Below are 24,792 nucleotides of genomic sequence, written 5' to 3'. Positions count from 1 at the left end.
CAGCTCTGAGAAGGAGTTTGTGGCACGTGTAGGACTTAGATTTGTTGCCATCTTTGGTCTTTTTTTGGGTGGCTATTCTGTTCATTCACATCTGGGAGATTTCTATTAGTGCTAATAGGAATTAAAACAAATTTGGACTGCTTAAGGTGTATGTACCCTATTATTGCTACATAATAACCTGATTTCTGTCTTCAGACCTAAAACTGGAATTCAGGCCTGCTGTTTTCTTTAGCGGCAGTACGTGATCAACGTGTCATGTTGTACATGGCATGCAGGTTGATTGGCCTGAGGTGATGGGGGGATACGATGATGTTTCACATGATTGCTATAAAAGTTGCCTGACACAAGGAGCTGGATGTGCTGTGCTGTGCTGTTTGGAGGAGCTGTGTTTTGCTCAGAGTAGCCATGAGATGTGTCATATGTGTGCATAGGGTGTCAGTTCATACAAACCTCCTGCCTTTGGGGTACTACATTACCCCAAAGGTGCTACGGTGGGGTTTGGGTACCATTGGGTAACTTGGGGTTAGGTATAAATCATCTGTCTTGCAGAAGTGCAGGAAGTTCAGAGATGAAGGAATAGCCAGCTTAGATATAGTTTTTATCACATTATCAGATGCTGAAGTCTTCGGTTACTCTTCTTGACCCTTTCATTTATTGCAGCAAAACCATTTTGGAGGCACAAGATTACGGTTTTCATCCATAGACTCCAGCCACAGCGCTCTGTGACTGCTATGTTTTGAGCTAAAGTGTACTATGAACAAAGTTCTTCTGTAGAACTTAATTGCTTAAACTGTGTGGTTTTAATGCTGATTTTCTCTGTAATTAATAACCACAGTTTTTCCTCTGCTGGAGAATAAAAGAAGTCTTTTTTTTTTTCCTATGTGTTAAAGCAATCAAGCTGGAAAGTAACAATTTCTCTGTGATCTCTGGCACTGCATCAGAGCTGATCATGTCCTGCATGCTAACAGTTACTGTCATAGACTGCTTTTAGTTAGATGAGTAATAAATTGTGCTTTTGCATGCCAGCCTGTTGAAGCATTACTGCTTGTGTAAACATAAGCACACAAGTCGTCCCATGAAGGCAGACAGCATCAGTTGCACGCCTGGCCTGGGGACGGTGCTGTTTTCTTTCTTGTGTTTCTGTGAAGTTTGAGCGGTCCAAGTGTGGAGCAATGAAACCCAGTCTTCCGAGGTGCATGCATCCTAGCTATTGCAAACTTTAAGAAGTACATTTGGAAACCAAAGACTCTCCAGTCCTGCATTTGGTTTCACACTGATGAGAACTTTCTTGCCCTGCCCAAGATAGAGAGTCATCATTTTTTCACAGTAAGCAGGGCTGGCTTCGAGATGGCTGTTTTGCCACTCTAATATTCCACGTAAGAAGTTTTGAACAATGAACAATACTTTTACCTGAAGCCAGTTTCAAGCCCAGTATTTCAGACATGATCATGTGAAATAAATAGGAAGAGAATTTTTTCATACCACTGTTGCATATTCAGAGCCTGTAGCACTATCTATTCCAGTAACGACAAACGTTTTGTAACCTTTCTCTCACCGGGCATGCTGCATCATGCTGCCTCTGGTTTGCTAAAAATCAAAATACAGCATCCCCCTCCCGTTTCATTTAGGTACAGGGGTAGCTAATCCCATAATTTAGACATGTGTATGCTTTCCTTTCATGTATGGTGATAATGACCTGGTGAAAGTGTGCAAGATTTCCTTGAGTAAACATGTCCTTGCAAAAGTAAGTGCAAGGTGGTGTGCTCATGCTGTATCTCCTGGCTTGTGGGCATGATTGCAGGAATAGCTGTGACTTGTTTTAGGTGACCGAGGCAAGAATATTTAGAAATCCTTGGAGGTGTACCTTTGATTTGACTGTCCCTTGAGTCATCAAAAGGCCCTGGAGAAGTGTTTGTCTGGGCACAAGTGAGAGGGCACCTGTTCAGACAAGGAGCTGTTCAATCCAGCTGGTGATGGTCCAGTACCTAAAGGGAATGACAGGGAAGCTGGGGAGGGACTTTTTACAAGGGCATGGAATGACAGGACAAGGAGGAATGGCTTTAAACTGAAAGAGGGGAGATGTAGATGAGATATTAGGAAGAAATTGTTCCCCATGAGGGTGGCAAGGCGCTGGCCCAGGCTGCCCAGAGCAGCTGTGGGTGCCCCATCCCTGGCAGTGCCCAAGGCCAGGCTGGATGGGGCTGGGAGCAGCCTGGGTGGGGGGAGGGGGCTCTGCCCATGGCAGGGAGGTGGGAAATAGGTGGTCTTTATGGTCTCTTCCAACCCAAACCATTCTATGATTTGTGCCAAGGGTGTTGAGCAGTTCTGTGCAGAAACCTTGGAGGTGAATTACTTGCTCTCCACTGTGAACCTGGGCCTGTATACGTCTGGAACAAAATCCCTCCCTGCCACTCCTGCAGTGGTGGTTTACATCTGCCCTGCTGTCATTGGGCTGTGTGACTTGCAGGAAGAGAAGGGGGAGCTCACTGAAAAAAAAGGCGGTTTGGGGTCAAAGCATGTTCCACTTGTATTATCGCACGTAGGTACGAATGGCCTCCCCTGGAGTCAGGCAATGCAAACTTGGATCCAGTGCACTCTCCTGGAGTTTTCTTAGTTTCTTTTTGTGTGTGTTCTATAGAGTATTTTTTTTTTGTTGTTTTGTTCATTGTCCAACAGAGCAGCATATGACACTCTCTACAGGGCTGTGGTAGACCCTGGGCTGCCCCATTTCAGACGAGCTTGGGTACACCGCACAGGGCACTGAGGTCTGCAGCGTGGTGATGTCCCCACTGTAGAGAAGTAGGAGGTCAGGGAGGATGCTTATGTTCAAAACTGCTCCCGGTAGTTTCCTTAACTAAAGGAGCAGAAATCACTTTCGCTTTCATGGCCCCAAAAAAACCGTCTGCTGTGTACTGTGTTCTTGGTGTTGATTGTGAAGGTGGCAAGGGCTTCTTGCCTTCAGTAGCTGCTGCCCCAGTCATTGCTCTCCTAAGAACAAAAATAATAATGGAAAAATAAATTAAGGGTTTTTTTTCCCTTTTTTTGGAGGAGAGGTGGTGGGTATGTTTAAGATGGCTTTTTCCAAAGGCTCTGTTTGCATACAAAGGAGGACTTTAATCTGAGGCAGGGATCTGGGGATTATAACAGTGATCGGGAGGTTCTCCTCATCCATGTTTCCTTACTGATGTCAGAAGGCAGTGACTGCAGTCAGTGGCAGCGGGATGCAATACCAACCCCCAATGCGAGCACCGACTGTGTTTTAAGGAATGTATTTACTTACAGTTGCTCCGTTAGGCAGATTTTGGTGTTGTGTATAAGAAAAAGATTCTCAAAACCTCGTTTTCCACCATTTCCATGGGAAAAAGAAAAGTTACCATTGCAAAATTGTTTTTTTTTGGGTTATTCTGGGGGGTGGTTGGTGGTGGTTGCTGTTTTGAACCAAGGAAAATGTTTTCAGAGTAAAGTTATTTTAATATTTATTGTTTTTGATGAAGACAGTATGTAAAACAGAAGTGTTTCATTTTTGTAATGTCAGAATTAAATATTTTACTTATTCTGCTGCTTATTTTTTGGGCATGATTACTTTGTTGAAGCTGAAAAAAGTTAGGCAAAATATTCCCAGAGATTGTTATTTTAATCTGTGGTTTTTTAAAATGTAAAGTCTACAACTCCTACTGAAGTTGCAGGAAAGCTCACTGAGAAAACTGAAGCTGTAGGGTGAAATATGACTGTGCCTCTTAGGACATGTGCTTAAGCCAATAATACACTGTCAAAGATATTGATGGTTCGGGAACTTATGGGCATATACAAGTCACACAAGTACATCTGTCGTGATAGGGCAAGATGGGTCATAATTTCCTAATTTGTAAAAGTTGAAAAATTTTTAATTGAATTGTTCATAAATAATTTTTTTTCACTCCTGCATGTTTTGCAAGAAAGAAAGAAAAGGAAAGGAAAAAAAATATAAATTTGTAAATGAAGACCATAGTCATATGGCAGAGCAATGACAATGCATGGGTGGGATTCCCAAGCGTGCATTCGAGTAACAGTGAGTAATCTGGGAAATTGCATCCTTAGAAACTAGCAAGTGAGTATCTGCATAATGGATTAACATTTATTAGTCCAATTTGTGTATGCCATGATGTGCAGACGTCACTTTTTAATTAAAAATGCATTACAAGCAAGAATGGCTTTGAGTTCTTGGTGGAACAGTATTTATTTACTTCTTATGCTATCCACACTATCTGAGTAGACACACAGAGCACACAGTGCTGCTTCTGCACTAGGAACTGTGAGATTTCAAACAGGAGCAGATTATGAATTGCAAACACCAATAAAGTGCATCTGGGTGAGCCATTGTTTTGTGCCAAGTTATTTGAAAATACTCTATCTGAACTGTGTGAATGTAGAATCCAATGCATTTTTTTTCTTTTCTCCTTTTTTTTCTTTAAGCTAGTCATCTAGAGGCTTTCTGAATCCTCTGCCATAAAGAATCGTGGATGATGCTTTGGGATTTGTGGCTGATACCTGCCACAATGTCCCACAAGCCCACAGTCCCCCTTTGCCACTGGTTCTCACTTTGAAAATGGGACAATGTCAGTGCTGTGGCAGCATCTGCTCTGAAGGTCACAGTGTTAAGCAGTGATGGGGGCTTGGACACTCGAGCCGTGAGGTGCTCCACCTCTGAGGATTGATTTGGTGGTTTCAGTCTTTTAAAAGTCGTTGGATGTCACCCCAAAGCATGAACTGCAGCTTGCAGTGAGTGAAAGCACTGAGGACCTCTCTGAAGGGGTGTTTGGTCTCAGACACCTGGCTTTCCTATGCCCAGTTTTTGATTGCTGCGTTAGCGTGGGGTTTGAGAGTCATCTTTCTTCACAGTGCATTCAATAAATCACAATGCAATATTGATCAGCGTGCTTTTGTGTGTATGTTGAGGTAAAGCTAAGGTAAATAATGAACTGAAGTTAAAGCAGAGGACATTCCTGGAGGATATCTTTTAAGAGAGAATCGAGTTGAGGTATTCCTTTTATTCTTCAGGGGTCTCTATATAAAGTACAAAATTAGTTAATTTAAATAAATTGCTCCCTTTTCCTCTAAAACATACCTGTATACATCAATTTTTTAAAGCTGAAATCTCTACTTTTGTTAATGGGAAAACAGCATCCTGTTAAAATTCCTTATAATAAAGAGATCAATACATCAATGTTAAGATGTAGTGGAGGTGGAAGGCTTTTGCATTGATAAAAATGATAAATCTCTGACAGTATCAAAAAAAAGCTGTGTAAGTTATGTAACATTACCAGTTCCATAGATGCTGATAATACTTCTAACACATTATTTAAGTTAAATGTTCTTTTGATAGGGCAGACTGCCTTCCACTGGAAACTTTCTGTGAGAGAGGAAGGGGAGGGAAAGAGAAGTCATAATATTAATTTTTTTCCAGTTAAAAATCAAGCTGTTTTTACAATTCTGATTACATAAAGGAAATAAAACACACAAGAGATTTAACGAACATCTTAGAAACGGTTTTAAAATACTTTAAATGTATTTAAGATACCGCTTATATATATATATATATATATATATATATATGATGAAATTGTATTCTGCAGCATGCAGAAGCTGAGTGTGTGTTCCAAAATTATCCTGCAGCACATTTATATGGATGATTTAAAAAGCCCCGAAGCCAAGAGTTTAGAATAGAAGTACAGACAGATTGAGACTGGTAAATATAGCAGTGCTAATAGCGTCTCTCTCACATGCAGACCAAATGTTGTAGATGTGGAGTTCAGGCATATTTGCTTTATCCCAGAGCAGCACAACCATGTGAGAGTTATGCAGGTCACCGAGCAAGAGGGCAAAGCCAGTCGGGCTTATGAATTTAACAAGCCAGGAAGATAATGAAAAGTTTTTTTGAGGAATTGTTTGCTGTAATTTCAGCCTCTGAAGCCCACGCCTGCTCTTATTTCAAGGGGAGAGAATTTACATGTGTTACAGCTGGTCATGAGTTTTTCAGTTAAGAGCCTTTTGTAGAAGATCCGTCCTCTCCAGGTGGAGTTCCCGATAAGAGGAAGACTGACCCCTGACCACCTTGTGCTTTTCGGCAGGTGACTAGGATCCAGAACCTGGTCCTGGGTCAGGACTGAGAGTGGTGGAACTCAATTGTCTCTGCACCCTGGGGGAATGATCTCCCTCCAGCCAAGGTGACACGGCCACCTCGGTGCCCACCAAGGGCCACGTGGCTCAGCCATGGGACCTTCATTCACATGGGAGAGGGCTGGAAGCACAGCGTGCCCAGTGGGCACAGAGATGGGCACTTGCTACCGGTGGCAGGCATGCACTGCCTGCGCTGCCAAGGATGCGACGTCTGGTCCAGCTCAAGGCTGCTTGTAGACAGCCTGCCTAGCAGATCCCAATGGATCAGTGTGTAAATGCCGTTCTTTAAATCATGGCTGTACTCACTACTTTTGGACAATCTTTGGAGACTGTAGCTTGGGAACTAGGAGCCAAATATTTATTATCTTGTCTTGTGTCAATCTCATTTTATCAGTGACTACAGAATTGTTGGTCTTCATACTGGCATAGAATTAGTGGATAGGGTTGAGAAGAGACAGCTTTGGAAGCTTCAGAAGAAATATAAACGCCTGTTCATGCAAGCATCCCACTTGTGGCCTCTATAGGCAAGAAAAATGTACTATTTAAAAAAGCTGTTTTGGTCTGGAACTGAATGTTGCTTGTCCTGGTCATTGAATTAGTGTGAAATGAAAGAGGAGGAGGTAGCTGGGGAGTCTCTGGAGGTCTGGTGCATTTGATGAGACAGCTTAGCCCACTGAGTCATGCAGGCAAGGACTGGGGTCATCAAGCTTTGGGGTTAGCAATGGGCATATCCACCTCTGTGCACCTCTTGGTTGTAGTGGGCTGTTACTGGCATTTTTATGGCTTTGCAATTAAAATATTCTCTTTAAAAAGTCTTCACTTTTGGAAAATAATTACCAGAGTAAAGAAATCTGTAAATGCTATGAATGACATTTAAAAAAGCAAACCACCTATTTGAATAAATACATGCAAGAAGTTTGTTGCAGTTCCAAGCAACTGATCGTTTGATTCCTTAAAATTGGATTGTACTAAAAGATAATCCATCAGTTGTTTTGAAGGTGCTTTCCAATGTGCCCTCATCTTTCATGAATACGATTTCAGTGAAAACTACCCACGTTTGGTGCCCAAGTACAGCCACCTTTTCTGGTGAGCTCTGCTTGTCGCTGTTCACAGGGAATTGTTCTGCAGCCGTTCCAGTTGTGTGTCACTGATGGTGGCATAGAGTTGTTCTCTGTGTCTCTGCTAGTGGCATTGATTTTTTATAGAGTGTTTCCATGAAAAGTAATCAGTTATTTCTAAGAGAGGGTGATAAATACAAGATTACTATTCAGGGGCTCTTGGGTGAAGTGTTTGGGTGAAAGCGTGAGCTATTCAGTTTGCTGGAGAAGTTCCACGAGTCCTCCAACACAAAATCCTGACTGCCGCACATGCGGTTCTCGATTTTGTGAAGAGATCTGGACTTTGCTGACTTTTACAGACTTAAAGTAACAATCTTTTTTGGTGCTTGCTCAGATCAGGTGGACCAAAACAGCAGGAAGTGCCTCTGACAGATTTCAAGATTCAAGTGTCTTCAATGAAACTCTGAGGATATCCAACATTCAGCGGCACCAAGGAGGACGCTACTACTGCAAGGCTGAGAACGGCTTGGGTTCGCCAGCCATAAAGTCTATAAGAGTGGATGTGTACTGTAAGTAAACTGCTTGGGAAGTTCTTACTATGTTTTTTATTATCTTATAATATCTGGCGTTACAAAGAAGTGACCAGGTCTTTGTGAGTTCCGGTTTTAAGCAGCACTGTAGGGTGGATTCTGTTTCTTTTGGGAGTATTTATGGTCAAAAGACCTGTGGCTGCTTCCAGGGAAGTCAGGTGGGGCTGCTCACATATGGAGATACCTTTAAACAAAATCACAATGCTTCTGTAAGAAAGATGAAGCTCAGGTACGACTCAGCATTCTTAGATATCAGAGGAAGATTTGTCTGCAGCTTCCACAGGGTGAAGGTCTGGTACCTCACACAGCCTTTAATCTCTTGTACATTTGGTTGCATTTGCCCTCGAAACTGAGATGGGAGCAAATACAGATGTTATTTGCTATTCTGCTTTAATTGCTGTGGAACAGTTTTTTGTCTTGGTTTGGGTTTTTCTGCTTTTTGTTTCGGTGGTGGTGTGTGTTTTTGTTGTTGTTGTTGTTGGGTTTTTTTTGTAATGTCAATCTCTTCATCTTCCTGTGAACCAGTTTGAAAAGCTGCACTTGAAATGTTGGCCAGTGAAAAATACTGAGTATTGGGATTACGATGGATTTGGCTACCAAAGCCAACAGAATAAGAGGAAACAATTGAAAACATCATACTGCAATAAATGCACAAAATGGAATAATAATAATAAAAATTAATAAAGCCCAGTCTGACTTGCACAGACTGCAGTGTCAGTGAGTGGGCTGGTCAGACAAAGTGTGGCTCTCGCTTGTACCAGGTAGTTGATTGCTGTAGGTTTAGTGGTAACCTTTGCGTCTGAGTCTGTAAATTGTGTGACTGGACTCAGCTGCTGGCAAGTGAGAAGACTGGAATGCCTCAAACAACTGTGGGTTTGTGTACACTTCAGATGAAGAAAAACTGTTCAAAATCTGTCTGAAATACTCCAAAGAGAGAAAGTCTTTGCAATGTACATTTGGAGACTCTTCTAATGCAAGTAGTATCGTGTAAACAGATATGTGTACATGCCACATAAATAGTTAAACGAATAACTAGAACCTGAAGTTAACCCTTTAGTCTCTCAAGTCCTATGACTACACCGGCATTGGGCTTGTGTTTCCTCAAAAGTGCCCTCTCTCTGTCAGATGTATCTCAGGATCTATGTTAATTTAGAGACCCAAGTGGTGAAACGTTGTTGTGGATTAGTTATGGGATTGATTGATGGAGGGGGGCAACTGCCTTTTGGGGGATTTTCTTACCTAGTGTGCATTTAGCCTAGTGCTTAACAAGCTATAACATACCAGTGCCAAATTTCTCAATCCTTTATGAACAATAACTGAATTAGGAAGTGACTGCTCATTATCTTGTTGGAGTGAAATAAGTGAACAGGCAACTGCAACAACTGAACACAAGCACACCACGCACAGCATTCCTTGTCACGGGGCTGGCGCGAGGTTTGTGGTGAGGAGCGCGCAGGATGCCTGGTCCAGGCAGCACTCAGCGGTGCCGACTGTGGTCTCGGCACTGCTGCCCCTCTGAGCCCTCACGCACACACGGCTGCTGAAGGCACTTCGTTCAGCCCTCTGTAGTTGTTCAATACAAACCCCAAGAGCAAACATTTAAGCCTCTTCTTTTGGATGCCGTTAAGGCATTTCTCTCTTAGCCCAGCACCCATGTGTTAAATTCTCCTTACTTCTTAATCTTAAGCATGGCTGTGAAACTGATGTTGGCAGGAAAAGCAGTCTCATGACTGGAATACTACGTGGTCTGAACAGGAAAGGCTGAGAGAGATTGGGTTTTGAGATCTGTATTTTTCTTGAATTTCATTCAGACTTCCTCCTGGAATATGGCTTTTTCTTGTAGCATATTTTGTTTAGCCATTAATATGTGGTTTTGGATTTGCTGTCTTGGATTTATTACAGGTTTAATTTTGTTTTTTACATCACATGCTACTTGTTAATATACCTCAAATACAGATGATCTTTAATTTTGGTTTTTACATCATATGCTGATTGCTAATATACCTCAAATACAGGTGATGTATTTCTGAAACATGACAAACTTAAGGTCCCAGCTATGATCAAATCCTAGGTGATTTGCCTTTGTATGCAGACTCATATTTCACTGGGTATTTTCTTCTGTTAATGGCCAAATATTTGCAGACACACAGTATTGCTGCAGGAAGCTTAAGGTGCCAGTGAAGATTGGATCTAGCTGTGAAAAAGATAGAAAAAAAGCCCTGTACACTACAGAAAAGCTCATAAGAAATCAAAGTATTGGAAATTGAAATGTTCATGTCAACATTTCCAAGTAGCTTAAAATACTTTTGTCTTCTCTTAGTTGAAATTTTCTGGGTTGATTTTCTCTTTGTTGGGTATTTACTTTATAGATCGCATGTTGTGTGTGCCATGTCAAGAGCTCTGGCCAGTACTGACGAGGAGTGTCGGGATGGGTGTGTTTTCCTGAATTGCCCATGAGACACCTTTGCTCAGAGACCCCCAAACGAGCCATAAGGATCACAAATACATAGCCAACATTTTCTATTCAAAATGGGTGGTTTTATTAGTGAACACATATTTAGTAAAATTACATAGAGAAAGACAGTTTATTTTCAGATTTAGGTAACTGTCAAAAACAACCCTGTGGAAACCAGATGATGCTCCTTTTCGAAAGCAAAACTTCATCATTAAAGCAAGAAAGGTTTTTAATTTTTCAATGAAAGCCCCAAAAGAGTTTAACAAAACAAGTAAAATGTTTGTATTTCTTAAAAACTGTGTAGCTGAAAAAAATGACATTGGAAGCATCTTGGCTTGTACAGCTAAAGAGAGAAAACAGTATTAAAGTTGTGTTCCACATTAGTTTTGGATCAGGAATGCTTCCTAAGGGCTAATTTAAGTCTTCAGCCTCTAATTTAAAATCTGAAAAGGCACTATATCTGTGTAGTTTGAAAATGCATTGCTCAAAAAATATCCACAGAAGATCTTTGTTTCCTCATTCATCTCCATTATTGACTTGCTGGCTGGTTGGGAACTTGCGATATCAACATTTGGATGTGAAGGCTCAGTCTCCCGTAATTTCCTGTTTTTCATTTTCCAGTTAGCTCTGGCGTTCAGCAGCACTTGGACCCACATTTGCCGCTACTGCAGTAATTAATTGTACAGATATAAGTGGTGAATGAGCCAGAGTGTTGGGCTGTGTGAGAGGAGAGGGGGTGGTTACATTATTTTTATGGACTGCAGTCTGGAAAAATGCTTTTAGTTTTGTTTTTGCAGGAAGGCTCCATCAGAATTTGCCACATGTTTTGCGTGTTGCTGCACGTGCCAGGCGGCTTGTCTGTTAAGGAAGTCTCAGAATACCATTATCAGTTACTCATGATCTCAGATGACTCTGACCAAGTCTTCTGACTGCATGCTCCGAGGTGTTCAAGAGGCTCTTGATGTGTCTTCTGTAAAGAAGATCTAAAGTAAAGCTCTTGGGTAGCTGCAGAGCATTTACAGAAACCTGGCTGTGGTAGGACACCTGTGCTTGTGCTTGGCCTGATAGAATCCCAGAATCCCAGAGAGGCTGGGGTTAGAAGGGACCTCAGGAGACTACCTACTCCAACCCCCTACTAAGGCAGGTCCTCCTGGAGCAGGTTATAGCTGTAGTTTGGGTCTTGCCCAAGATGTGGTTGGGAAAGTAGAGAGTGAACTGCGCTCCTGTGAATATCTCCATCCCTGTCTCTGTTTGGGACAATCTGCAAGGAGTGGGGGCAGGGTCTCAGTTGACACATTGCATAGCAGGGTCCAGATGGAACCTTCATTCGGTATTTGGAAGTAAATAATATTAGTGTTCACAGATAGATGTGTCTTATTCCTTGATCTCTGCAAGTTCAATACAGGCCTAAAGGTTTACTTGGTATCATTTTCATGTACCCTGTAATTATGATTAACCACTTTGTAAAAACTATCTGGCTGTTATCCCAATTACACGTTGCTTGAGGGCGTAGTATCTTTTTCTGCTCTAAGAAGTTAAACCTCCAAACAGTTTATAACTACTTTCGTGGCTGAGGAGCACAGTTAAGGAGTTAAACTAAACTCATGCAATTATTTCAAAAATAGCCAGGGGTGTAAATCCTCTGCCGGACTGAAGGGAAAAAAGTGCTTCACAAAGAACTGCCTACAGTCAGATCTGTAACTGTGTGTTCTCATGGGCTGGTCTTGTTTGACATTAGCCTGCTAGATGACTAAATCTCTGAGAGCTCAAGGAAAGCCCTTCAGTGCAGCACTCCCATCAAGTTCCATTTAGTCGTGACACTGGTTTTAGTGGTGCCCCGTGGAGGAAAGGGAGTTTTGCTGGCATTTCCGCGGGTGGCGGTACCATACCTACTTGTAGTTAAAGCTGTCATGGATTATGATAAACTAGGCTGCAACCTCTTCTGTTCCTTTAACATACGCATATCTAAGTCAAACCTTGGAAAACGAGCAGTCCCTTTTGGTCTGGTGTCAAAATACTTGAATGTTACAAAGGTGAAGGCGGAGGGTGGGTGGGGGGGGGTGGGTGCGGGAAGGGTGGTTTAGTGTTGCCAAAGTTCTCCCTTCATCTATAGCTACTCCTGGAAAGAGAGGAGTCCGTGCCTGTTCCTGGGCAGGCACAGAGTCTCCTTCCAACACTTCACGACACATCTTCTTGATTTTCTTTGCTAGTTTTTTCCAGGAAGATCTCCTTTTTGCTGTCTGGGGGAATGGGGCTGTGCTAAATAGGCAAGGAACAATCTCTTCTTTAGAAGACAACTTTCTGTCCTTACTTTAAGTGTCTAAGAAAATAGGCTTTTGCTCTCCCAGCTCTGGCTGAAGAGCCTGGTTTCTCACATCAGATTAAAACAAACGCACTCGGTCCCCTTGGCGGTGTATTCTCAGGAGGGAGGTTTCCATTCTCATTGAGCTACCAGGAGAAGAAACTGCTTCATATATCCAAGCTGTATTCATCCTAGACTTGAACTCTTTTTCTTCTTTTTCTGGAAGTATCTCTTTAAAGTACATCTCATCTTCCCTCTTTGAAGAAAAAGCTTTTGTACTTGACTCCTAGGAAAATTTTTGCTTGACTTATGGAGGACACTTTCTCCTTTTATAAGGAAGGAAACTTATGGTATAAATTATTTTTATTCAAAGAAGCAGAGCTCCTACAAGAAAACTTTTCTGCTTATTTCTGAAGGACAATTTGTAGAGGAATTATAGCGGAATGAAGGCAGGTTAATTAACATTGATAATATACAGCTGTGGGCTGGCTTCAGGGGCGGTGGGTTGGCTGATGTGGATAAGGTGCAGCTGTGGCTGGTTCCTGCTAAGGAGTTAAATAGCTCTAAGGGGTAAGAAAGAGATGGACTGGATGAAGAGAGAGTGCCCCAGATGTAGGAGAGATCCTGGGGGGAGAAGAAGGGGGCCTGGATGAGGAGAGGATGGCTGGGATAGGCGTCTAAAGAAGGATAAAGCCAGATGCGGCAGAGGCAAGAAGTAGAGGGTCTGGCCTTTCAAAAAGGATGAAGAAACAGCACAGACAGTAGATGAACTCTTGAAACCTTGTGGGGCACCGGTGACTGTGCCGGGGCAAGGTGCGGGAACTAGTTATTGAAGTTAACTTGGTATGGGATGGTAAGAGCCTTGTTGCGGCCAGCTGGTTTTGGTAGTGCTGCAACCAGATTTTAAATTAAAAGAAGTACTGATTGCTTCACTGAAGATGTATTTTTGTATTCCTTTTGCTTCATGTATTCTTTTGGACACAAGGGCAGGCGGCACAGCTTGAGTAAAAGAAGGTGGAGTAAAAGGTGAGGTTTACATTTAAAAAATTCTGAAATCCATTTGGTAGTCAAGACGAAAAATGTTTATCAAACAATCAAACAGATATAGTGCACAGATAGGTTAAGCTTTTATCGCATGGTAGAAGAGAGACATGCATTATGCAGAAAGCATTGCTTGTTGTGAAAATCTGTAATTCCAGGACTAAAAGGTGGGTTTGGGGGAAATGACCATTTCTTTTGTTGTGAGATTCGCATAAATCTTTGCTTGCAGCTCTCTTTCCAGAATCTGTCCCTTTACACAAGATTAGTTAGATCCAGCACAGGGTATTTCTGTTCACATGAAATAAGTGGAGTCCGTCCACCATCAACCACTTCCGTGTGCGCTGGATTTTGGCTGCTTTTCCACCGCAATAACATTGCGGCAACTGATGCAGCTTATTTGCAGCACTCGGTTTCTCCTGTGGTGGGAATATGCCCTGGACTAATTCCACTGCCCTGTGTAACCCAAGTGCAGTAGGAGGGGGAAGGTTCCTGTAGCCCCCTCAGGTAGTTCCTCCCAAATACCTGCTGGTGTGCATGCGTATTTGTGGAGTCGTAGTTGTCTTAGATCTCTGCTTACCACCTGTGAGATTTCCCTAACTCTTTCGTTTCCAGGTTCAAATCTCTCATTTCATTTTTTTATTGGTTATTGGATGGTTTCGGCTTCTCTGATGGGTCTCATGGTGTGTGGCTGCAGCTGTTTTTTGCTGTCTGTTGCCTCTTTTGCCACAAGGAAGTTTGTGTTGTTGACAACTAAAGCATTTGCCCTGGGATAGCTGTGAACATCATCGGGAAGCATCAGGACTTTGAAGTCAGAAAGAGATGAAAGCAGGTCCTAGCTTTGGTCTCAGTTCCAAACCCTGTCTTGATGCCTCACATGTTACGGACCATTTTATTCTGAAGGCTACCCTTTTCATAGGTGTCATGCATGAAAGCTCATCAATTCCTGTCTCAGAATGGAGACTCTGATAAAATACCTCCTGTGGTTGTACCTGTCTTTCGGGCATTTTGATGCAACTCAGCCCTGGAGTCAGGAGGGATGGGACCTCCCAGCTTCAGCGTTCATGATGTGGGATTGACTGAAACATGTTCAGTGCTGACAGATTATTTTAGCAAACAAAGAGCATCGCAGCTTTCCTAGCTTGGGATGACACAAAATGCTGCCGATAATACGTGTCAAACGACAAAAATATCAAACTGCTAATCTTCGGTGTTCGAGTGTGTCGCCTAGTAGCATGTGCAATCACGAGTCTGCAAGAGAAGTGTTATTCAGAGGCAACACAGGGTCTGTAATTTAGAAACTGTGATGCTAATTTCCCTTATCAATCTGGTAAAGGATGTTGCAGGGAAATGTTGAGTGTAGTGCAGGGGGATTTCGTTGTGCTGCTCTCCATCTCTGCCATCACTGAATGGCAGTCATACCGCTCCATCCCCACACCCAGCGGTCCAAATTCACCCCTAATTTTCTGCCCGCTGCACAAATCCTATTGTTAGGTTGCAGAATCAAATGCGATGTTGATAATTATTTCACTCCCAATAATTGCTCTGTTGGGCCACTGCAGAAGTACTCTGCATCATGCCCAACCTCTGCTGCGATGCAGTGCCAGAGGGCTCAGACGTGCCTGTCAGGAAGCCACAGCTTTGCTTTATCTTTTCATAAATGGCGTATACACACGTGCACACACAACTAGTATGGTACGCTCACTTAGGTAGAGGAAAATAGATGTGATAATGAAGATGCAGTACTGGGAATGGGAATTAGCTGAAGCTAACAGCTACTCCGCGCATTGCTCCATGTCCTTCTCAGCCCTCCCTGGTTCACCGCAGTCCTAAGGAGCCAGAGAAGCTGGGTTTAAACTTTTGCTGGGATGAGGAGGGGGTGGTGCTTTCTCCTGGAGTGCTGTTTTTGTCTGGATGAGATAATTGTCTGTTCTTCTTGAATGATAAGGCTGCCCTCCGATTCTCTCACCACACTGTCAGTACGTGGCCAAGTCTGCCTGACACTGAGAAGGAAAGAGCATGGGGAGTTTTATATGGAAAAGTATTTAAAAATGAGCTTTAACACTAATTCTACTGAAGCAATTAATGCGTAAGTTCACATGGAGGATTTATAACTGTGGGCTATCTATTTTATACATGCAACTTTGGTGATAAAATGGTGCTTTCTGGTGACTCTGGAAGTACCTCCTTAGGTAATTGCCATGTTTTGGTCTTTCAGCATCCCATGTTTTCTAGTTTTCATTCAACAAGAGTTGTAAAGAAATCTCTTTCCACTCACTCAGCTTTCTCTGTCCTAAATAGCCTCTGGATTTTAAAATATAGGCACTGTCAGCTTCCACTTCTGTAGATTCACATGTTATTGTTGCTGCTAGAATGGTTTTGAAGAGAGTGAATGATGCATGCATGGGAGTGGGAGCTCTGTCCTGACCACTATTGTATTCCTTGTTTATTTTCTTTTATTTCTGAGTAACACAGATGTAGCTGTTGGACTATTAATATTAGTATAATACCTGAGTAGCAGCTTAGTCCTTTTTTGCTCTGGGGTTCACAGGGGGAGAATCTGTTGTGATGTTGATGCTTTGGTACCTTCTGAGTGCGCTCAGAGCGCTGCTTGGGTGCTGAAGCACTGGGCTCCATGCTGTCTGTGATGGAGCAGCGTTGGTGCAAGGGGCTGGTTGCAGATGTGCATAGCACACATTCGGCTCCTGTTGTGCTTTGCAGTGGGGATAGTTCCTGCTTGGGCTTGGGTGGCATCTTAATCCCAAGCATTCATGGCACATATTTTCTGCACGCTTCCCTGCAGATGTTTATATCGGTCTCCTGGCCACAGCAATTAAGATGTAATTCAGGGATTGAAAATATACTTCAGCTGCTTCATTATTTTCTCTGCTGTCTATTTGACTTGTGTTCGCCTTGTACTGCCTGCAGTGAATCATGCGTTCTTACTGCAATGACATTTTTAATTTCCATCTCTGGTATATACCAATATTCATTGATATGTTACTTGATCTTCTTTTTTGGCCTTTCATTCATTAGAAGCCCAGTGACACGCTTAAATCCTCATTCACACAGTTGGATGAAAGACCAGAAATAATCAATGCAATTTTTTTTTTAAAGAGGAAAATTAATATAAAGCAATAGCATAAGTATTGGCATATAAGGAAAGCAAATATATTCATCTTTCATCACTTTTTCTTTCATGATACAATAAAAGAAGACACTTTGAAATGAAATATTATGCAGATGGAAAGCATTTAAAACCTTTCCAATATTGATAATTGTAATCTTTCAACATGAGAGAAATATAAAGTTAATTTGTGTGTTTCCAGTTATTCCCCCTCTGAGGCCAAATTTGTGCACTGCAACATTAAAGCCTCTGAAAACAGCTGTGCTTGGTGGTTACTGGAAGAGGACCAGTAACCACCAGTCTTCTGGTGGACCAGAGGACCTGCAGATCTCTCTGCAGCACGCAGCCTGGTGGGGAGAGGTTAGGCTGGCTGAGGTGGGCAGCTCCGGCAGCGCTGTGCCTTGGTCTGCACTGGACCAGCACAGGACTGACAGCAGCTGAGGTGTCTGATGATGTCAGAGTCTTCATCAGACCCTCGTTCATTTCTTAATTCGCAAAACCACAAAGGTTTGGGTTCAATCCAGACTAAGTATAGGGGCTTTGGAGCTGAAAATGTGTTTGGAAAGTGAAAGTTTTGCTGTGGGAAGAGGAGAGGGGTGCAAGCAGCCGCTTTAGAGATGCCACGCTTGCATGCACGAGGCTTTGCTGTGGGAGCATCAGAGATGCTGCAGAAAGCTGGATATTGGTGTGGCCGGGTTGGTACTAAGCCGTATTATCATGGCTTCTTGCACTGTTGGGTTTGGGCAGGTCTGTTGTGACTGTGTCCCTACAGCTCACCTGCATTAGCATCACTCTTGTCCTTGGGCAGTGAGCAGGCACCCTTTGCTCCATGGCTGGCTTGTAGCCACAGTGGGATTTTTGGGTGGTCAGCAGCCTAGGTGAGCCAGAAACAACAGGTGAAGCTATGGGCAGATGTACGAATGCCCAAACTCACCACACGCTATTTTTGGATCCATTTGTTTTTATTTCCAGCACCACTTTGAAACTCTCTTCTGCTCAGAAAGAAGGGTGTGTGTAGCGTTCTGGGGGTCACTGGAACAGCAGCCAGGGGTGTGCTCACCAGCAGTACCCATGCCTTGTGTAGGCTGGCCACCACGCGACTGCAGCTTTGCTGCGAGCACAGTGAGAAGGTGATGGAGGAGGAAAACAACTGACCCCCAGTGCTGTCAAAGGAGATTTAAAACCCTCCACTCGGCACAGTGTCAGGTGGTGGCTGAGGGGACTCAAGCCCCTGCCTGAGAATTTCTGCAATGGCTGAAGCAACAGAGCAGTAAAAGAGGTAAACGTCTGGAAGAAATTGTGTCTTTCATTAAAAGAAATGTGAAAGGGCCAGATTTCCTCTCCCTATCATCGCTTTGGCTGTTACTTGCTCCTGCCTCTTCCATTATCCTGGGAGAACCTGCTTATCCTTCACGGTCTTTCTAATGAATCATTTGGCTGGACAGTTGGATCGTAAAAAATTATTCTGCCTAACGTTCGCCTGAGGAGTTGCAAGATTGCAGTGGAGGATGCATTTAGGAAGATGCATTTAGGAAGCTGAAGGGCAAATGATGGAATCTCACAAATAGATCAGAGGCTTCTTAGCAGCAGTTGGGTGAAATTAGGTTCCTGCTATGCATATACACATCTTCCATGAAAGTAAGGGAAAACGCCCAGACAAGGGTGGGAGTGTTGCAGAATTTCAGAGGGCAATGAAAAATCAGTGAGCTACCCTTTATTGTCCAAAAAGATGTTTGCCTCAGGCATACAGGCAGAAATGCCTTTTGTAAAGATTTGTCTTTGGTTTTCATGTGTGGTTTGGGTTTTTTTTGTGTGTGTTTTTTTTTTTTTTAAATTATTTTGGGGCTTGTTTTGTTTTGTTTTTTTAATTTCAGTGCATGTATATATTTCATGAAGTTTTCTGTAACTTTTCAGCCTTTTTCCTTTTTTTATGGAAAAGTATTTATCTGAAGATTGAAGACTATACTTTTCACTGCACAAGACCTGGTTTATTCCTGCTTTTTATACAGTTGTGACACGTTAGTGTATAGAGGTTTCTGCTTCCCCTGACTGGGGAAATGTCATGTTCCTTGGAGTGTGTTGGTGCTGGTTTCAAGTTGAGGTTTTGCTCCCTGATGTGGGAGAGCAGAGTGAGTGCTCTGCCACATCCAAGCTCTCGTGGAGTTGTTGCAAAAGGAGGTCTCACTGTACATTTGCGTGTACGTTTCACCATTCATGTGAAAGCCACCAAAGTTGAACCAAACATTCCCCTTAAAAAAGTGGAAATCTAAATGATGTACACCTATTTTGCAGGAGCCTCTGACATCAGAGCTGTCCTGTTTCCATGTAGATTTGGATTTTTATTCTTGCTATCTTATATGTCTAATTTGGAAATTGGATATCAAATGCCTGGGAATCTTGTTCTTATGATTTGACCGAGGAGATGAGCAAGTTTGTGGTAGGTGACTGACAGTGGATTGTGGATTAAGACAATTTCATGAATGTTTTTGTTTTGCAGGCAACAGCAGAGCTGGTAAGATGGGGTTGGTGGAGGCATTAATTACTGTGATTGTACTTTGCCTGGAAGTCTTGTGAAACAGGGTGCTGGTGGTGTCTCTGAGGCTATCCTTGGTGGTGGTGCTCGTCATGGCGGCCTGGAGACTGTTTTAGCTAGTACTGGTAGAAATCGCTTGCACCTCTGCTGTTCATCCTAGATGTTTTCCTGACATACGTGGTGAAGAGCTGAGAGCGAGCATGTTGAAGAGGGTGAAGCAAAGCCTAGCACAGTGCACATGGACATTATTCGCTGCAGTGGTCCATGGCAACAGTGTGAAAAAAGTAAGGAAAGATGTAGCTGTATACTGTGGAACAAGTGAGGTAGCTCTACCATAAAATATTAATGCAAATGTGGAGCGCTTACAGTAATTTCAATACCTTTTACTCCCCCAGCAGACACACTATTCAGACTGAATTAAATAGCTTTGCAGTAACTGTTAAATGTTATCAGTTCCTTACTAGCTTGTGTGCATTTTTATTTTCTACAACAAAAATCTTTATACAAGCGAAAGAAAAAAAAACCAAACCCACAAAACAACCAAAAAACCTGAATTTGTTTGTGCTTAATGCTTGTAAAACAACGAAATACTTGTATGTTCAGAATTGAACCAGAATGATGAAATGATTTGCTGGCTTCATGAGCTGCAAAATTCCTGGTTTGTGGTACGCTTTCAAATCCAGTTTTTCATGGTCACCTTTATTGGTTTAATTCAGCTCAGAAAGGTCTGCTGGGCTGGAGAAGAGTTTTGTATGTGGAGGGGATGGGTGGGGGTGCTGGGAGCAGCTGGGTTCTCCTTTGGGAGACCAGGTCATTCTGGTCTGAACGCTGGGTGCCTGCATGGTGCAGCACAGAGCATCTCTGGTAGGCTGCAAGGAAGGGGGACTGCTGGCTGGCTGTGGGTTTTGTCTTTTTTAAAAAAATATTGTTTTATTTATTTATTTACATGTAATTTAATGTAATTTAATTTTATTTTTTTTTAACTTCCATAACGGCACATCTGATTTTCAGCTCTGTGTGAAACCCCCTGAGCTGACCAGCCATACAGAGGACTCTGAAAATGTACGTGTCCTTCTCCTAAACTGCATTTTAGCCCCTTGTTGCTACTGTTATGCCTTGCCAGGCAGCTTTGCATGCTGGTCTGTAGTGACTTACTGATCATAACAAAAAGGTCTATCTTTAAAACCTATTGAGAAATGGATATGCCGGGAAATGACCCTGAGCTGTGCCTGCTGCCCCAGGCACCACACCCGATTCCTTGCAGGTGTGTTTGAATTCAACCCCAAAGAGAAAAGGAAGATGATGATGTTTTGCCCCATGTGGCTGCCTTCACCTTCCCTCAGCTTCTGCAGAATTGGGCTTCTTTTCTAAAAGTCTTTCACTTTAGGGAGCTTGATGGAACGTCAAGTTAAGCATACTGACAGAAGACCTTGTTGTCCAAAATAAGGGCATCATTTAGACAGTGTGCCAGGTCTGCATGTCTGTTTTTATAATGCAAACCATTTGCATACCTGCTCTTCCCTGGTTGAAACACACAACTGAAAATGCAAACCTTAAATGATGTTGGCTGGTGTTGAGAATTCCAGCAGCATGTTAATCTGAATCCTGGATGCTCCCAAGCAATGAAATGTATTGTGAACACCTAACGCTGACAGCGGGGAGAGGGCACGGCGGGGTTGCATAAACGCCTGTGCACTTAGCATGGGGCTGTTCGTATTTGATGTCTCGTTGCCCTGGTCAGCTGTTCCTGATCCCGTTGGGAGTAGGGTACGGCGTCTGTGTGCTGCTCTGCAGGGACGACAAACCTTGTTAGTGGAAGTGGAGAGAAAATGGTTACGAAGGGGAGGAGCCGCCTCAAACTTCTGAGACAGGAAAGAGGATGAGTAATATAGCCCAGGAATAGGGTGATACAAGCCCAGCTTACCATAAGCCACTGAGTCTACATGTGTGATTTGCTGTATTCATAATGTTTCCAGGATGGTTTGGTTTGCAGTAATTTTTCATCAGTCTCATGCCTTATGTCTTTGCTAATGTTTTAAGTGCTAGAGAGTCGAAGGGCTAGAGAGTTAAGGAACAAGAGCTGAAAGTCAGAAGCACTGGTAATGTGGCAGCCATTGCCTGCATCATATTTTAATAACAAACCCCCAAATTTCCTGGGTGTTGGTAACACAGAACAAGGAAGAACAATTCTTGTGTCTGCTGCATTGGGCTGCAGCTGTGTGACTAAGCACCCCTGTGAACGACTGCTCTTCCAGACATTGTGGGGAGACGGTGGGATTACTATCGGTTTATCTGTTTTCCAGCACTTTTATTGCCAGGCATACTTGGGGTGAGGCTTGCATTTCCCATCACCTGCTTGCTTAGCAAACAAAAGAGCCAGAAGAATGTGAAACCCTGGCAGATGCTGTGAGGGGTCTGGTAGAAGACGGTCTGGTGGAAGACGAGGGAGGTGTGAGGATTTGGCAGATGAGTGAGACTTCAGGGAGGAGATCTGAAAAGCAGTGTTTCAGCAGGCTCTTGGAGCACAGCCTCCTGATTTCCCTGCATTTTTACACCAAGGTGTGTTTCAGGTGCTAATTGCAGCCCCATCAGGTGGGGACCACCGCAAGGTTTTTAGATACCCCTCCAATGCCAGCATGCCTGGCAGCTTCGTTCCAGCTCACCTTTTGCAGGCCAAGTGCTGGGTTTCATCAAAGCTGAATTTCCCGCTTCTCTTGTTTAAATATAATTTTAAATGCAGCTACTATTTTAAGACTTGGCAACCTGCTGACGGCATGATCTGAAATGATGTTGGTTTGCCTAATAGCTTGGGATTTTTATGCAGTAGGTATGGGGACTGCAGAGTCCCTAATAGCATAGTTTAGAGTTCTGATGGATTTTTAAATAGCCTTCCAGCATTAAGGCAGGCTTTCCTGTAATCTGCATTTTCCAGTAAAATAAGAGCCTGGTTACCTACTGATCTGCAGTTTTCAGGAAATCTATTTGTGCTCCTTCCCTCCCTTTTCACTCTCCCCTGGTTTTTGCCTTCATCATGCCATCGAGCTCCACACACAAGGTTGGTAGCATGACCTGTGGTGCTTAAGTGATACATTACAGGCAGCATCCCTGTGGCAAGGCCAGCGAGGAGGAGGAGGAGGAGCAGGAGGGTTATAGGGGCATTACATCTGGAAACCTTAGTCCATGCAGTTCCTTACAGATAATTGAAACTGCAAGCTAATGCATACCCTCCTTCCTTCTAAATAGCCTGTGCTGACAGTAACCCCTGTCAAAATGTACTTTGTTTGGGGGAAAAAAAAATAATCTTCATAAAATCCTCTCCTTGAAATAAAGGAGAATCAGGCCCAGAGAGCAGTGGTGGGTACATAAATGTCCCATGTATTTTATGCTTTGCTACTTACTGACAGGATTTTGGGGGGATTTTCTTTTTCCACAGTTATCTCTCAGTTTACACATACAAATACCTGGTAGGTCACAGGGATAGAACATACCCAAACTTGGAATGCATGCAGATTTTCCAAAGAAATTTCCTGTGTTCTCCACATTTACTTTCCTTCTGTAGAAGTATCAGTGTTGCCTGCGCTTAGGAAAACTACAGTTAAAGTTGTAACACACCCTCCTGTGATGCCCTAATACTGTGAGTTGGGAATTTGGAGCAACCCGTAACTAATGGGCTATAAGAGCATGTGTAGTGTCAAAATTTAACATGTCCCATTGTATCTTGCCCCAGTGTGTGGGAAGCACTGCTCATAAATTAAACAGCCAGTGATTAGTGAAAAACTGAAACGTTGCACAGCCAGGCTTTGAACCAGCTGATGTCTCACGTGGCTTTTTGTTAAAGAAGTGAGGTGACACCAAGCTGAGAAGGACTGCAAGGGGGCAGCTTTGACCTCAGAAACAGGTTGAACAGCTTTGAAAAGTGATGTGTGAAATGTGTTTTGGTAAGAAGGTGGCAGGACCTAGGTCCTTAGCTTCTGCAAAAGAAAATAGCTAGCAGGGAGGGACTGAGTTGTGGTGAGTCTGAATGTGCTGGAATTGTGCTGTACGGTTCTGGAAAGCAGAAATATTGCACTGGGAGGTGAGGGGATATTCCTGTAAGGAATTGAAGTAACCCTTCTGCTGGCGTGTCTCCTGGTCTGGGGAGTGCTGCATCATACCTCGGGGAAGGTGTGACTCAATGGAAAAGGTCAGAGGAGTGATGGATGAGCAGGAGAGGTTTCTGATGCAGGAGTAAAATGATTCACGTGGATTGTTCACAGCAAAGAGAAGGCCAAGGGAGGGTGCAGTAAATAAAAGCTTTCAGATGGGCAAAAGAAAGAAGGAGATTTTGTTTTTTCCCCCCCCGAAGATCCCCAAGAATAAGACAGATAGTAAATAGCCAAAATTGCAGTGAGACATTTAGGTTAGACACAAGAAAAGCTGTTTGATGGTGGAGATGGGCAGATCCTGACACAGGAGCTCCTGGGGACAGGGAGCTCCTCAGGGACAGGCTGGAGGAGCGTTCCTCAGTGCGGGCAGTGCCGGAGCCAGTCCTGCCTCTAGGTACAGGGAAGGATGAGCCAGAGCCTACAAGAGCTTTTCTTGCCCTTTTTTCCATGATTTTGTTCCCAGCGTCAGTCCTGACCAGGGCTGTGATGCGGTTTCCTCACAAGACCATCACAGGCTGAGATGGCATTTCTGCAAGGGTGAATGCAGACGATCCATTGGAACATGCAGAGATGAGGTAATTGAATAATTGAACTGGGAAAAAAAACCCAACCCCTCCCTTCCCCCCAAATACTCCAAACCCCCCAAACATAAGCATATATCGTATCGGATTATATTAAGTAATATGTTTTATGAAAATACAGCTCAAGAGAGTTGCAGAGAGGCTGCTGGTGTGGTTGTGGGATTTTTTTTTTTTGAGTGTGTGTGTGTATGTGAAATAATAATTAGTCTCTTTTGAAAGCAGAAAATGCAAACCAGCCCTGAGGCCATTATTTACTTTATCTTTGCATAAATTTGTCAATGATGAGAGGAATCTGTACATGTTATTGAAGCTTTGGACTTGAATTCCCATGTACTTAAGCTGCTCATTTGCTGATTATATTACTGCTGGATCGAGGAGATCTACTGAAATAAATTAAAAGAGTTGGGCCCACTGCGTTTATGAAATGGCACAGCCCAACACCAGTGCAGTCTGCAAGACTGTGAATGGCATGGGCTGATTTTAAATTAAACAGATGAACATGGAATGTGTTAAAATATCCCAGCAGAGAGCTTATTTGCCAGCTGTTTGATTGTTTTCCTCTGGCATTATCTGCAAAGCAATTACGCATGAATAAAAACTTCTCGAGATGCTTTCAAGGAAATATTGACCGCTAACATTTTAATTAAGGCACATTGAAGTAGAAACATTTGAATCAACAATAAGGACAATAGCAAAGCAGGTTGGGTTTCAAAAAAGGAGGCTTGTTTACCATTCTCCTAATAACACATCCAGTCTGTATCCTTGACTGAAGTGTCAGTTTAAACGAGCTATATGCATCCATTTCCC

The 24,792-nt window shown here is 43.1% G+C and overlaps 1 protein-coding gene across 1 annotated transcript in view; it reads left to right on the top strand.

Annotated features, from left to right (window-relative positions):
- Positions 1-24,792, top strand: part of MDGA2 (MAM domain containing glycosylphosphatidylinositol anchor 2) — a 394,427-nt gene that overhangs the window by 163,075 nt on the left and 206,560 nt on the right. Inside the window, exon 3 of the mRNA XM_055717155.1 lies at positions 7,609-7,783. Coding sequence (XP_055573130.1) covers positions 7,609-7,783 — 175 coding nt within the window. The remainder of the gene's footprint in view (positions 1-7,608; positions 7,784-24,792) is intronic.

This window comes from Falco cherrug, chromosome 7 (genome assembly GCF_023634085.1).
Source record: "Falco cherrug isolate bFalChe1 chromosome 7, bFalChe1.pri, whole genome shotgun sequence".
Lineage (NCBI taxonomy): Eukaryota > Metazoa > Chordata > Aves > Falconiformes > Falconidae > Falco > Falco cherrug.
The sequence above is the reverse complement of the archived record's forward strand: the minus strand, read 5'-3'. Positions and strand labels throughout refer to the sequence as shown.